General features: G+C 55.6%; 1 protein-coding gene across 2 annotated transcripts in view; it reads left to right on the plus strand.

Moving 5' to 3' along the window:
• Nucleotides 1–14,169, plus strand: part of GALNT9 (polypeptide N-acetylgalactosaminyltransferase 9) — a 110,383-nt gene extending 96,214 nt beyond the window's left edge. Inside the window, exons 7-11 of one of the 2 annotated variants that reach the window (XM_021072816.1) lie at nucleotides 3,816–4,001; nucleotides 5,022–5,159; nucleotides 7,377–7,472; nucleotides 10,744–10,911; nucleotides 13,308–14,169. In XM_021072816.1, the coding sequence (XP_020928475.1) occupies nucleotides 3,816–4,001; nucleotides 5,022–5,159; nucleotides 7,377–7,472; nucleotides 10,744–10,911; nucleotides 13,308–13,454 (735 nt within the window). In that variant the 3' untranslated portion in view covers nucleotides 13,455–14,169. The remainder of the gene's footprint in view (nucleotides 1–3,815; nucleotides 4,002–5,021; nucleotides 5,160–7,376; nucleotides 7,473–10,743; nucleotides 10,912–13,307) is intronic. The other variant, XM_021072817.1, reaches the window with a different exon arrangement.

A 14,876-nucleotide genomic window follows, 5' to 3' on the forward strand; every position in this document is an offset into this window, starting at 1 on the left:
TGTTTGGCCTCCTGAAAGATTCCAGGTTCCTGGCTCCCCTCCTTCCCCAGCCCCCCAGGGAGCTGGGTCACAAGCTGGGGTTTATGGAGGCGTGTGAGCGGAAGTGGTGGGAGTCACATGCAGCCTGCCCTCTGAAAGCTTCCCCAAAGCCCCCCAGCCCTGCCCACGCATCCTGAGGGGCCAGGCACTTCCTCCTGAGATGTGCCTGTCACTCTGGATGTGGGAGTAAACAGCAGCCAGCATCTCTGATACAGAGAGAGCACGGTTCTTAGCATCGTGGAGGAGGAGGAAGATGCTGCCCACTGAGCCTACAGGGCACAGAGAAGGTGGTCCCCAGGGGGCGGGAACTGGGCTGGGAGCTGGTGCCCCATGTGTGCTGTGGGATCCTGCTTGGTGAGCTGTGAGGAGCAGGCAGCCTCCCCTCCCCCAGGGCATTGGACTTGCCCAGACATGATTTCTTAGCCCAGCTGTGGGTGGTGTCAGGAGGGGCTGTCAGTTATCCTGCTTTCTGGAGGCAGAGAGTGGGGAGGAAGCAGGGCTAGGCCATCCTCTTCCCTAACACGAGGGCTTGGTGTCGATGGCTTGTGAATGGCAGCCTCAGAGATACATCCACCCTGGAAGCTCTGGGGGATCTGGAGATGAGGTCATCCTGGATTTAAGGTGGGGTCCGAATCTGATCGCTGCCTGCCTCATCAAAGAAAGGAGAGGGGAACAGGGGACACTGACCCCAGGGGAGGAGGCCATGATGGAAGGATGTGGCCACAAGCCAAGGGCACCTGGGGCCTCCAGAGCTGAGAGAGGCAGGAAGAATCCTACCCTGGAGCCTCAGAAGGGAGCAATCGGTGTCTTTTACTTACATATTCATTCATTCATTCATTCATTTTTATTTTAATTTTTGGCTGTGGCATGCAGTGGGATTGATGTGGGATCTTAGTTCCCAGATCAGGGACTGAACCTGGGTGGCAGTGGTGAAAGCATCTAGTCATAACCACTAGGCCGCCAGGAAACTCCCTCAGTGTCATTTAAATCTGATCTGTGGTCATTGTTAGGACAGCTCCCAGGACACTAATTAGCCTCTAGTTAGTGTGAGCTGTAGTGGGCTCCACTTTCTGTGCCTCTGATGAGGCCAGCTTGCCCCAAAAGTGGGTTCTGAAAATTTGGGCTGAGCCCCAAGGCATCAAGGCCACTGTCCGTAGTCACTATCAGGGAGCAACAGGCTTTGACGAAGCCGACAACACTTAAATAAGCAAAGGAAGAACTCTTAGCCTGAAGAAGACCAGACAAGAGGCCAGAGGGACCCAGGGAGTGAAATCGATTTACAAAAACAAGAAACACCATGATACACTGTCAGCAAGACTTTAGCCTAAAATACCCATGCCTGCCAAGTTATGATGTAGTTTTACCCCAAGAAAGCTTTTGTGTTGTTGTTCTTTTTTGGATATATTCTCAGCATGTGGAAGTTCCTGGGCCAGGGATCGAATCTAAGCCATAGCTGTGACCTATGCCACAGCTGCGGCAACGCTGGATCTTTAACCCACTGCACTGGGCCAGGGATCAAACCTGCACTGCTACAGGGACAATGCTGGGTCCTGAACTGTGGTGCAGTGAGAACTCCCCAAGAAAGCATTTTTACTGTGGTTTGCAACATTGGTTTTAATAGTGGAGAAACTGTAGGGGGGAAGTCTGTGTCTAATAACTGGGCTATTGTGAAGCAAATTAAGACCCATTCTCTCCACAATCAGAAATGACAACTTTCAAGCATTTGGCTGCGTGGACAGATGTGAACTGCTGTTAGACCTCAGCTATAAAAGACTGTTTGCAGAAGACATGGTCTGTGTGTGGGAGGCCTGGGCAGCACTGCATTGACATTAAAAGGCTCTGGGACCAGTCAGGCACGATCAGATTCCATGATCTTGTGTGACTGGCTTAACCTCTTTGACCCTCAGTATCTTCTTCTATACCATGGGGAGAACACAGCCTGTGCTACATGTTCTTTCTGGGTTGTGGTGGGGGTGAGTGAGATGAGGCAAGTCAGGTGCTTAGCACATCCCTGGAACCTCCAAAATGTCTAAATTAGAGGAATTTGGGGAGTAAAAATCGGATTGAAGAGAGCTTGGGCCAAGTTGATCAGACTAATTTGGTCATGGTGGATTCAACCTGGTGGGTCGCAGCAGCATTTTGTGATGGGATGGGGTGGGATAGAATGGATAGGATAGGGTGGTAAATCAGTCTGGATTCTCTAGAGATGACAAGGAATTGGCCCACACAGTTATAGTGGCTGGGAAACCCAATACCTGCCTTTGGCAAGCTGGGGGCCCAGGGGAGCCGAGGGTGTAGTTCCTGTCCAAGTCTGAAGCCAGAAGAAGACCAACATCCCAGCTTGATGACCATCAAGCAGAGAGAGTGAATTCTCCCTTCCTAGGCTTTTTGTTCTACTCAGGCCTTCAACTGATTGGATATGGCCCACCCACACTGAGGAGGGCACTCTGCTTTACTCAGCCCACTAACTTAAGTGTTCATCTCACCTGGAAACACACTCCTGGACACATTCAGAATAATATTTCACTAAATACCTGGATACCCCTAGGCCATAAAATTAACCACCACAGGTAGAATAGCATGGAATAGGACAGAATAGGATGGGATAGAAAAGCACAGACGAGACTAATGCAACCCACACCTAGTAAGGTTAAGTTTTGTTTAGGTGAAGCAGACATAAAAGGAGATCAGGATGCAAAATACATTTCTATTATGGGTGAGGGTTCCAACGGTTAGGGACTTTGGGCAGCCTTATTTGCAGAGGAAGCGGCTGTTTGTTTAGACTTGTTCTTTCGACCAAGATTGTGTCTGGGGTACTTGAAGCAGTGTTTGCATAGCAAGTGCATCCTTGGATTGAAGTTATCACGAGTGGTTTGGGTGGTGTTTGCATAGTAAGCCGCTCTTTTAAAATTGGATTGTAGGTTTGGAGTTCCTGATGGCTTAGCAGGATCTGGTGTAGTCACTGCAGTGGCTCAGGTCGCTGCCATGCCACAGAGGTTTGATTCCTGGCCCTGGAAAATTCTACATGCTTCAAGCTTAGCTAAAAAAAAAAAAAAAAAAAAAATACATTGTAGGTTTGTTCTTCCAACCAGGGGAGCAGCTGCTAGCTCCAGGCCCAGAACAAACACTGAGCAGGCGTGAGGTGGGGGCCAGGGGGAGGGGCTAGTAATAAAGTGTCAGGGGGGTCAGAAAAAAAATCCCTCCATTGTAGAACACGAAACATACTAGGGAGGAGTTCCCATTGTGGCTCAGTGGGTTAAGAACCTGACTAGTCTCCATGAGGATGCAGGTTCAATCCCTGCCCTCACTCAGTGGATTAAGGATCTGGCCCTGCCATGCGCTGCAGTGTAGGTGTCAGATATGGCTTTGTTCCTGCCTTGCTATGGCTATGATGTAGGCCGGCAACTGCAGCTCCAATTCAACCCCTAGCCTGGAAACTTCCTTATGCCAAAGGTGTGGCCCTAAAAAGAAAAAAAAAAGAAAAGAAAAGAAACATATAAGAGAAATGGAATTTGATAGGAAACCCAGAAGGGGAGGCAGCCTTGTACCCAAGCTTTGATGGACCTAACCCAAGGCCGAGGCTTCTCTTTGGCCTCTTGCCCTGGAACAGCCCAGTGGCCAGGCCCCCCTTGCCCTTGGGAAAGTGTGTCCTGGGGACTGTGAGCAGGGGATGTGGGGATGGAGGGATGGTGCCCTTAGCCCCCAGGTCCCGCTCCCTCTCGGTGGCTGTCGGGAAAGGCAGGGCCGGCCACCCAGGGGTATTGGGTCCCCCGCAGGTGTGGCAGTGTGGTGGCAGCATGGAGGTGCTGCCCTGCTCCCGTGTGGCCCACATCGAGCGCACCAAGAAGCCCTACAATAACGACATAGACTACTACGCCAAGCGCAACGCCCTGCGGGCGGCTGAGGTGTGGATGGACGGCTTCAAGTCCCACGTATACATGGCCTGGAACATCCCTATGACTGTAAGCCGGCCGGGGCGGGCGGGAAGGCGCCGGAGGCGTGGAAGCCAGGGCTGGCGGGGGCAGCATCTGGGGGACAGGCTCCGATGTTGTCCAAGGGCACAGCCCATCCCCATGATGTGGGGCCCGCTGGACAGCTTAGCCGGGAGAGGCTCTGAACCAGACGTTCGCTAGGGGAGCCCAAGTCCAAGGGCTGCTCTGTTTGCTAGTTAGCATGTGTCTCCCCTGCCCCCGTCCCCTGAATGTGCCTTCCCTTGATATTAGGATGTTACTACAAGATGTTACTACGATGTTAGGAACCTCTCAGCAGCTGCAGACGGGGCCCCAAGGGTCGTGGTTGCTGTGGTGAGAGCTCCCCAGGGAGACAGTAGCCTCTCTAGGGAGTCACACAGATGGCACTTAATTCTCCTAACAGTAACTTGTGACAATACGCATGGTGTATCACCAAGTAGGGAAGGTCACCGGAACCTCAGCGTGCAGAGTTGACTGGGGCTCATCCCTTTGTGTCCAGCTTTAGTCTCCAGACCCTGAAGAAGTCAAGGTGATACCCGACAAGGACCCCCCCCCCAACACAAATCACACTGTAGTTCAGACAGTCTGGCCTGGCCCCAACCCCAGGTAAACAACAGTACTCTTAGGCAGGGTGTTCTAAGTCAGCTCCCACGAGCTGACCAAAGGCAAGTCTTTCCTTTGGAATGTGCTGAGCAGGATAAGCCAGGCTCACACACACACCAGGGACCATCTGTCCACACACACACCAGGGACCATCTGTCCAGCAGGACCTGCTGCAAACAGGTCAGGCACATCAGGCCTTTCCCACAGGCCTCACTGCCCTGGACCTTCTACTGTCCTGGGAGGGTTGGAGGCCGGCACAGACAAGGCTCACGGCCCAGAAGCCCTGAGGTCGGGGCTCCTCTGGGGGAGCCTGCGAGTCCCGGGCTCCCAACCGCCCTGGACAGAGGCCCGGGGCGCAGGAGTCCTGCACACTCTGGCGCCCTTCCCGCCTCACTTTCGGCCTCACAGAACCCAGGCGTGGACTTCGGGGACGTGTCCGAGCGGCTGGCCCTGCGTCAGAGGCTGAAATGCCGCAGCTTCAAGTGGTACCTGGACAACGTCTACCCAGAGATGCGGACCTACAACGATACGCTTACGTACGGAGAGGTACCGCCGCCCGGGGTGGCCCCTCCCCCGCCCCGCCTCCTAGCCCCAGACCCCCTCTCCCAGCACCCTCCTCACCTTCACTGTGCGTGCGTGCGCTGGCCTGCAGAGGGCACAGTTAGGCTCACATTTATGTGGCACACGCCAAGGGAAGAGCCACATGGCCACACACGCATGCCTGCAAACCAAAGTACACCAAGTAGATTCAGAGAAGCGCTTGCGTGTGTATAAGTATATGCATCCATATTCCTGCAGCCCACATGTGTGTGCGTTGATACATGCAGACACGCACATATGTGTTAAGTGTGCACAGACACAAACGTGTCCGTTTGCACTGTTTTGCTCACATGCACGCAAACAGTTGCCCATACATCTATCATTATGCACACAGACCCCAGCTGAGGCCCCAGCCATGCAGGTGCAAATACTTTGCTGTCAGGACAAAATGACAGGGGAACATGTGAGTACATATGTACAGAGATCTACACATAGATGCATTCACACACACAGCCCTGTTTGTATGCCACAGCTCCTGCATGTGAATTCACAACAGAATGACACACAGACACCAGTATGGGCACCAGTGTAGGAAGACCCAGCCATCTGCACCAGTTGTCACATGCACGGCCACACAGGCCTCTCCTTAAGGGGCGGGGGGGGGGGCAGTTGGCAAGGGCACCAGGTTCACACCCAAGCACCCTGGTCTGTGCTGGACAGGACAGCCTCCCGCCTCCCCCCAGGCTGCCCGTGATGAAGGAATACGTGAGCTTAGGTGGACCAAGCAGAAGGGGTCCCAGGGAATAATCCCAGCTGGCCTTACTATTCCTGGAGCTCCTGGTCAGGAATAGTCCTAAGAAGACTCCAAAACCTCTGGTCACAGAGGTTTCCCAGTAGACAGGGAGCACCATGAATGTGTCACTGAGGTGACCAGGAGACCACTGTCCTCCCAGCCCCTCCTGGGCTACTCTGCATATTCCAGACCACAGTCAAATTCATGCATCGTGGAGTTCTCATTGTGACTCAGCAGTAATGAACCTGACTAGTATCCATGAGAAGGTCAGTTTGACCCCTGGCCTCACTCAGTGGGTTAAGATCTGGCGTCACTGTGAGTTGTGGTGTAGTTTGTAGACACAACTCAGATCTGGTGTTCCTGTGACTGTGGTGTAGGCCTGCAGCTACAGCTCCAATTTGACCCCTAGCCTGGGAATGTCCACATGCCTGGGATGCGACCCTAAAAGAAAAAAAAAAATCCATGAATTTCCCACCCACAGGAGCTGTAACATTAGGAACTTTGCTGGCTCTCCAGGTTCCAACCTGTGCTAGCTCTTGGGATGGCAGTGTTGTATCAGTTAGCTAATACCACAGAACAAACAATCCCAAAACACAGAGGATTTGGGCATTAAGCCTCTGTGCCTGCTCAGGAATCTAGGGCTCATGCAGGCAGCTCTGACCTGGGGCAGGCTGATCTGAGCTCGGCCAGTGTGCTGGTGGGTCTCTGGGGTCAGGCTCATGCACACACCTGGAGGGTGGGTGGCTAGCTGTCAACAGGGTGCTGTGTCCAGGGGTGGGGGTGGGGACACATGTCTGTCACCTCCCCCCAGCAGGCCAGCCTGGCTTGTTCTCAGAGTTGAGTCAGGATTCAAGACAGAGTGGGAGCTGTGGGGGTCCTGAGGCTCAGAGTTGCATAAGGACATTTCTGCTGCATCTATAGGCCAAGCAAGTCTCCAGGCTGGCTCAGACTTGGGGGCCGTGGGAATAGCCCCCATCTGTGGTCAGGAGGACCTCCAGAGTCATACATCGGGAGGCCGTTCACGGGAGCCAGCCAGGCCTTCCTCTGTGTTTTCTAAGGCTAGCACTTCCATGGAGTTTCACCTGGGAATGTAGTGGCCAGATCTACACACACACACACACACACACACACACACACAGGATGCATGTCTGTCCATGTCTCCCCCCAGGGCCAGGCCTGGTCATCCTTGCCAAAGAGCCCAGCTAGTCCCTCCCCAGCCAGCGCACTGGCCAGAGCACTGTCCCCTCCTCTCTCCCCCTCCCCCCAGCCCTGGAGGGTCTCATTCTGAGAGGGCCACCCTTGGGTGTCTGGCCCATGCTTTTCTGAGACCGCTGGCCCTGAGCAGGGGACTGGTGGGTAAAGCTCCCTCTAGCCTGCCTCGGCCTTCAGGCCCCTTGTGATGGGGCCTCTCCTCTGGTTTCCTGTCGCAGGTGAGGAACAGCAAAGCCAGCGGCTACTGCTTGGACCAGGGGGCAGAGGACGACGACCGTGCCATCCTATATCCCTGCCATGGGATGTCCTCCCAGGTAGGGGTGGCGGATGTTTCTGGGGGACCAGAGCCCCGACCACAGGTGGAGGGGGTACTTGGAGGAGGGGCACGGCAGGCCTGCTGGGGTAACCTGATGCCACTGAGTCTGTGCCTTCAGGCCCCTCCTGGAGGCTCCTGCCCTAGGTAAATTAAGACAAGGCATTTGAAAGAGTTCCCTGGTGGGTCAGAGAGTTAAGGATCTGGCATTGTCACGGCAGTGGCTTGGGTCACTGTTGTGGCATGGGTTCAATCCCGGGCCATAAAACTTCCACATGCTGTGGGCACAGCGGGGAAAAAAAAAAAAAAAAAAAAAGCAAGGACCTGGCACCAAATGGGTCTTGAGCGAATCATCTAACATCCATGCCTCAGTTTCCCTCTCCATCACATGAGACGATCTTCTCAGGGCTGTTGTGTTAACTGAAATGGAAAATGAGAGTAAATCGTAGCCATGGTGTACACATAACCCAGGAAGTGTCACAGTTAACCACCAGCTAAGCATCTATAAGGGATCTTCGGCCAGGCTCCAGCTGAGAATTACCTGAGCTGGGGGCTTTAAAAACACCCCTGCTGGCTCTGTTAGTGTCCTGGGGCCACTGTGATGATACCTGGCCTCGCTCAGTGAGTTAAAGGATCTGGCATTGCCTCGAGCTGTGTGGTGTAGGTCACAAACACGGCTCAGATCTGGCATTGCTGTGGCTGTGGTGTAGTCTGACAGCTGCAGCTCTGATTCGACCCCTGGCCTGTGAACTTATATATGCTGTGCATGTAGCCCTAAAAAGGCAGAAAAAGAAAGAAGGAAGGAAGGAAGGAAGGAAAGAGAGAGAGAAAGAAAAGAAAGAAAGGAAGGAAGGAAGAAAGAAAGAAAAGGAAGGAAGGAAGGAAGAAAGAAAGAAAGAAAAAGAAAGGCATTCTTAGGAATTTCCTGGTGCCACAGTGGGTTAAGGATCTGGCGTTGTCACTGCTATCTGTGGCTCTAGTTAAAGCTGTGGTGCAAGTTTGATCCCTGGCCCCAGAATTTCCACATGCCACATTCAGGTTGGCACAGGACCCTCCTGTGCTGGACTCAGGACAGCTTGGGGGGGCCCCTAGGATGCACTGCCTTTAACTTGACAGGTTTCGCTATGACAATTTTCGAACATCCAGAAAAGTAAAAAAGTCTTCAGATGACCAGAGCCGGCCAAATAAACGTTTTTACTCCTTTAAAGGTTAATGGGGGTAGGAGGAGAAGAAAAAGAATGAATGACCAATGGTATCCACAAAGCTCCAGTGCTTATTACCTGCCCTTCACAGAAATGGTTTTCTAACTCCTGGTCCAGATGCCACGGTGCTCAGATTGGGCTGTGTCTGCATCATGTATTTTTTTTTTCTGAGTCTTTTTTTCTTGGCTGTGCCCATGTCATATAGAAGTTCCCAGGCCAGGGATTGAGTCTGAGCCACAGCTGCAGCATTGCCGGATCCTTTAATCCACTTCTCCGGGCTTGGGATTGAACCTGCACCTCTACAGTGACACAAGCCATTGCAGTCGGATTCTTAACCCACTGCACATCTGAGTCATTTTAAAGCAAGTGGCAGACACCAAATCCTTCCCCCCTCTGATACTCCAGAATGCATCTCTGCACTTACTAGGCTTCTCCACAAGCCAAAGGTAATGCCCCGCCGTGACCTGGTGCCCTTCTCTGCCCCGGACCCCTCCTGGCTCGAGGTTTCTGAGGCTGGGCTGGGTGGAGCCGGTGGCCAGAATGTAGCTCAGAGCAGCCTCCTGACTGAGACCCACCAAGTGGCCGGTCCTCCATGGGCAGAGGGACCACACATCAGACTCCCCAACTGTGCAACCCACCCCCCAGCCCTGAGCCAGGCTGTGGCTGACTCTCCAATGCTTAAGGGTCCTGGACCCTGCTCTGCCAAGCCCTGCCTGAGGCGGAAGCTCCCAGCCGCCAGGGGCTCTGACTTGGAGTTTGTGCTGGACATTTCATGAACACGTCACGGCCCTAGGTTCAAACCTCCATGGCTTCAAAAACTTAACAGAAAGGGGACGTGAGCGTGTCAGTGACCATCTGCCCCCAAAGTGAATGGCCTGAAAAGCCATTATTTTGCTCACAAATCTGCAGCAAGGCCAACAGTCTCCGCTCTGCACCCAGGCCACCCACAGGCTGGAGGGCTCAGCTCCAAGCCAGCGGCCAGCTCGCTTCCTGCTGTCGGCTGGCCACTTCAGGGCCTCAGCCGCTCCCCACGTGATCTCTCCCTGGACTGCTTGGGCCTCCTCACAGCAGAGCAGCAATGACAGCAGGTGTCCCAGGAGACAGGGGAGGTGTCATGACCATTTAGACCTGGTCAAATGGCACCTCTTCTGTGATGTTCACACCCTCCCAGGAAGAGTCAGAAGAGAATGTGGGTCCCACGCTCAATGGATGGCGGAGGGGTCAGGTCACAGGGCTGTGTGAACGTGCCTGGGGAGGTGCCATTCTGTCAGATTGTACTGGAAAATACAGCAGTCAGTGATGAGTGTTCAGGCAGAGAGAATGTGTGTGTGTGTGCACACTTTTGAGAGAGAGAAGAAAGGAGAGCAGAGGTGCACTTGACCTACAGTAGCACCTGCTGTGCGCATCAGCACTTTGCATGCAATGCCCGTGGGAATCCTTCCAGCAGCCCTGCCAGGCAGGTGCTGTCATCATCTCCCACTTACAGATGAGAAACTGAGACACAGAGAGGTGATGTGACTTTCCCAAGGCCACACAGCTGGGGAGCAGAGGAATCTATAGCCCTGGTGTCCTTGTGCGTGCTTGGTTATTACTTGCCTCATGTCTGGCAGACAACATGATTTGGGACCGTGAACTTGGGGCTGCCTTGGGTTCAAGGACAGAAGGGCGGCCTGGGACATTCTGGTGAAATTCAGCCTGGTGAAATTCTCCTCCTCTGAGGCTGGGGGGCTGCGCCCTATGGAGGTGGGGCCTGAGCAGAGCTCTGGGGAAGGAGTCTGAGGCACTCCTGCCGGGGGACTTTGCAGAAGGAATGGGTCTGGGGTTTGGGGCCACTGGGAGGCATCCCTGCCCCCATGGGCTCTCCACACAGGGCTCCCCTGTGCCCCAGGGCTGAGCGGGCTCCCAGGGCCTGGCCCCTCCCCAGGATGGCCAGCCTCGGTTCCCAGGATGGCCCCCAGCCTTCGATGCCCCGCCTCCTCCCTTCAGGGCCTTGTGGCCCAGCCCTGGGCTGGTGGTGGGCCCCGGGCCGCTGCACACCCATGCAGCCCCACTCATGCGACCTCTCCCCAGCTGGTGCGGTACAGTGCCGAGGGCCTGCTGCAGCTGGGTCCCCTGGGCTCCACCGCCTTCCTGCCTGACTCCAAGTGCCTGGTGGATGACGGCAGGGGCCGCACGCCCGCCCTGAAGAAGTGTGAGGATGTGGCCCGGCCAGCACAGCGGCTGTGGGACTTCACCCAGGTCAGCAGGGCTGCTGGGACCCCCGGCCTCTGAGCCAGCCCGTGGGAGGATTGGAGGGTGGGGAGAGCCCAAGCTTCAGGGCTTGGGGGGCTAGTTCAGCTGCTCCCATGTGAACCCCCTCTCACGGACCTGCCTGCAGTCAGAGCCAGAGAAGGGCTGGGCTGATGACAGCACTGTGGCGGCCTCCCCCAGCCTCCTGGTGGGGGGGTTTAGGCAGAAGGGATAGGGTGGGATAGGCTTGCCCCTGGAAGCCCCTAGCCCAGCTTCTGGCCAAGCAGGGCCAGACTGGACTCCCCAGTGGTCTGCTGAAGTGGCCTGTCCTGTGACCTTGGAGGGACCGCTGGGATGCTGGTGTGAATCACAAGCCCCAGGAGCAAATATGTGGGCTGATGAGTTTCTTTTTGTCTTGGCTCTTTTAGGGCCACGCCCACGGCATATAGAGGTTCCAAGGCTAGGGGTCTAATCGGAGCTGTAGCTTCCAATCTATGCCACAGCCACAGCAATGCCAGATCCGAGCCACGTCTGCGACCTACACCACAGCTCATGGCAAAGCCGGATCCTTAACCCACTGATCGAGGCCAGGGATTGAACCTGCAACCTCATGGTTCCTAGTCAGATTTGTTTCTGCTGTGCCATGACAGGAACTCCTGGGCTGATGAGTTTCAATCTGGCCTCCTGGCCTCCCTGTGCTCCCCCAACCCCCTTCCCACACATACAGGCTTCCCTCCTCTCATGAAGTTGCTGGGTCCTGAGTGCAGAATATAGGCAGGTAGAACTGCCCAGGGCAGAGCCCCCTATCCCCGCTTCAGCCCCCTCCCTCCCTCCATCCTTCCTGCTCCCTCTGCGTTCATCCTCCCTCCTCCCCACCCTGTTTTCAGGCACAGCTCTCCTCGGACTCCCCCCTCTGACCATGGCCCCCACTGTCCTCTCTCAGCTCCCCCTGTGTCCCCGTGGGGTGGGCACCCTGACTTTCCTTGTCCCGACACTCTCTGTCCCACATCCAGCCTTTATACCCATCCAGCCAAACACCCCACAGGCTTCTCTGGGGTTGCAGCACCTGCCCCTGGACTTGGCCTCCCAGCTTCCACCCCACCAAGGATGCACCCTCCCGTCCCCTTACACAGATCTGCCTTCTTGGGTCCCACGAGCTCACCACCTGCCTCCAGTCCCGCCCCAGTCCTTTCCTCATGCCTGCAGCAGCCAGACTGTTGTTTTCCCTGAAAGCCATTCACGTCCTAAATCCCTCCATTCACTTCCAGGGAGCGGGTTCCCTAACAGATGACCATAAGCTGGGGGCTCAAAGCTATAGACATTTGTTCCCTCACTGTCTGGAGGCCAGAAAGCCCAAAATCAAGATGTGGGCCAGGCCGTGCTCCCTTTGAGGCTCAGGGGACAGGAGGGGGGTTCCTTCCTGCCCTTCCCAGCTTCTGGGGCTGCGCGTATCCTTGGCTTGTGGCCACACCCCTGCAACCTCTACTCCATCCTTCCTTCTCCAATCTCCCTCTCCTCCCGAGGACACCAACATTGGGCCTGTCCCTCTCCAGCAGGACCTCTTCTTAATTAATTACATCCACAAAGACTCTCTTTCCCAATCAGGTCACATTGCCAGTTCCCTTGCATTAGGACCTGACTGACTATCCTAGGACACTGCCTGCAGCGTTCCCTGTGTTAAAGCTCTTGGCTGTCTGCCATCGTGTGCAAGATCAAATTCCACCCCTGCCATGCCCTCTGAGCTCCAGCAATCTGCTCCTGGCTTTGCCCAAGCACCCCACCTTCGCCCTGAGCTCCCAGCCACCTGCTGCATTCCCTGCTCCTCCCCCATCACAGGAAGCCACTGCCCCTGACCTCTGCCCCCACCCCACCTTCTCCCCAGTCCTCTGGCATGGCTCCCATGCAGGAGACCCCGGGACAGATGAGTGCACAGTACTGTCTGGGGGCTCCCAGGCACAAGGAGGCCGCAGGAGTGAGCTGACAATTTCAAGGGCAGCCAGCAGGATCAGAGGTCCCCAGGAGGCTGGGTTTTGGGCCAGGGTCCTCCAGGTTTGGGGGACCAGAGCCCTGCAGAGGGGATCGATGGGCAAATCAGACATACTGGGGGTCAGGGCGACATATTAGAGGAAACACCCATCTAAGGGGCCCTGAACCTTGTTGTCCTGGGCACTTGTGGGACCCCAGGGGAAGGGAGACAGCTGATGAGAAGGGGATATGGAAGGACAGAGGATCAGTGGGAACAGAGTAACAAGGGTCAAAGGGTCAGGAGGGACAGAGGGACAAGGAAGCAGGACCCCGAGTCTCAGGTGGCTGTGTGAGGACTCGCATGGCTGTGGCATCATTCCCACCCCTGGAAGCTCTCAGGAGGCCCCTGGCTAACTCGGTGTCCCCCACCCCCGATGCAGGGCGGTCCCATCGTGAGCAGAGACACGGGCCGGTGCCTGGAGGTGGAGATGTCCAAGGACGCCAACTTCGGGCTCCGGCTGGTGGTGCAGAGGTGCTCGGGGCAGAAGTGGACTATCAGAAACTGGATCAAGCCAGGGCGGCACTGACTCCCACTGTGCCCTGTGCCCCTGCCCCAGCGCTGACCCCACCACTAGAACCAGAGGGCCCTGGCTGTGCCCATGCCACCTCAGCGCCCTGTGGGCCCCATCACCCAGGACATTGGGGCCTCCCCGTACTCTGGAGGAGGTGCCGGGACCAGCCATCTATCCTGGAGCACAGACCCCCCTGGGCTCTCTCTCTCCTCGGAGAGCATCAGCTGACAGCCAATTCCAGCTCCAGATCACGTGCCTTTTCTACGGTATTCCTGTCTGGCCGCCCGCCAGCTGCCTCTTCTGCATGTGCTGAAGCCCCATCCACGCTCCAGGCAGAAATAGCCCCCTGTCAACTGCGACCTCCCATCCTCTGCTCCCCATGGCGGGCCCGCCCCTGTGACCACCTCCCTGTAAACTGAGCAGAGCAAGCGAGGGAAAACAGGATGATGTGACAGCGGCTGAGATGGCCTCAAAGAGCACCCAAGGGCAGCGCCTGGTGAGGAGGCTGATGGGGCTGCTTCAGCCCCGAGAAGAGAGGATTAAACCATTCTGGCCTGATATCTCGTCCACAGGAGCCAGAGCTAGTCAGCTGTCCGAGGAGGGACCCCTGTCCTACCCAGGCGGGGTGCCTTCTCGTGTTACTCTAAGGCAGGGGTCTACCAATGATGACCACAGCCCCTCGCCTATTTTTATAAATAAAGTTTTATTGGCACACCGCCACACCCCTCTATTTATGTGTTGTCCACAGTGGTTTTCACGCTCCAGGGCCAGAGCTAAAAAGCAGCACACCCCCTACCAGGGCTGCCCTAGGGCCTCCCGGATACCCTCTCTGGACAAAAGGGTATCTCATAGTGGCACTTAAAATTGCAGGACACTGGGAGAGAAACTGGACAGAAAGTTCTGCCTCTCCCCCTCTCCCCCATCAGGCCCAGCACCAAGCAGCACCCCAAAACTGGCCACTTCCTCTTACCTCCTGACTGATGGTGGAAGGCCTCAGCTGTGTAACTGTGAGGGTCCCAGGGCAGGCTTGACTCACCCAACCATGGGAACGAACAGCAGATGGGGTGCTGTGCTTCTGAAAGCCAACCCAGCCAGCTCCTCCCTCGAGGAGGGTCTCCCATCTCCACTGGTGGTCTCCCAGGGGCAGAAATTGTGGGCACCATCAGTGACATCCAGGTTTATCCCCGTTCTTTTTGTTCTTTTGCTTTTTATGGCTGCACTCGGCATATGGAGGTTCCCAGGCTAGGGGTTGAATCAGCCAGATCCTACACCAGAGCCACAGCAACGCCAGATCCTTAATCCACTGAGTGAGGCCAGGGATCAAACCCGAGTCCTCATGGATCTTAGTCGTGTTTGTTAACCACTGAGCCACAACAGAAACTCCATGGGAAAGGTTTTTAAAGACAGGCTGGGTGGCGGGGAGTTTCGGGGTGTGAT

The sequence above is a fragment of the Sus scrofa genome, chromosome 14 (assembly GCF_000003025.6).
Source record: "Sus scrofa isolate TJ Tabasco breed Duroc chromosome 14, Sscrofa11.1, whole genome shotgun sequence".
Classification (NCBI taxonomy): Eukaryota; Metazoa; Chordata; class Mammalia; order Artiodactyla; family Suidae; genus Sus; species Sus scrofa.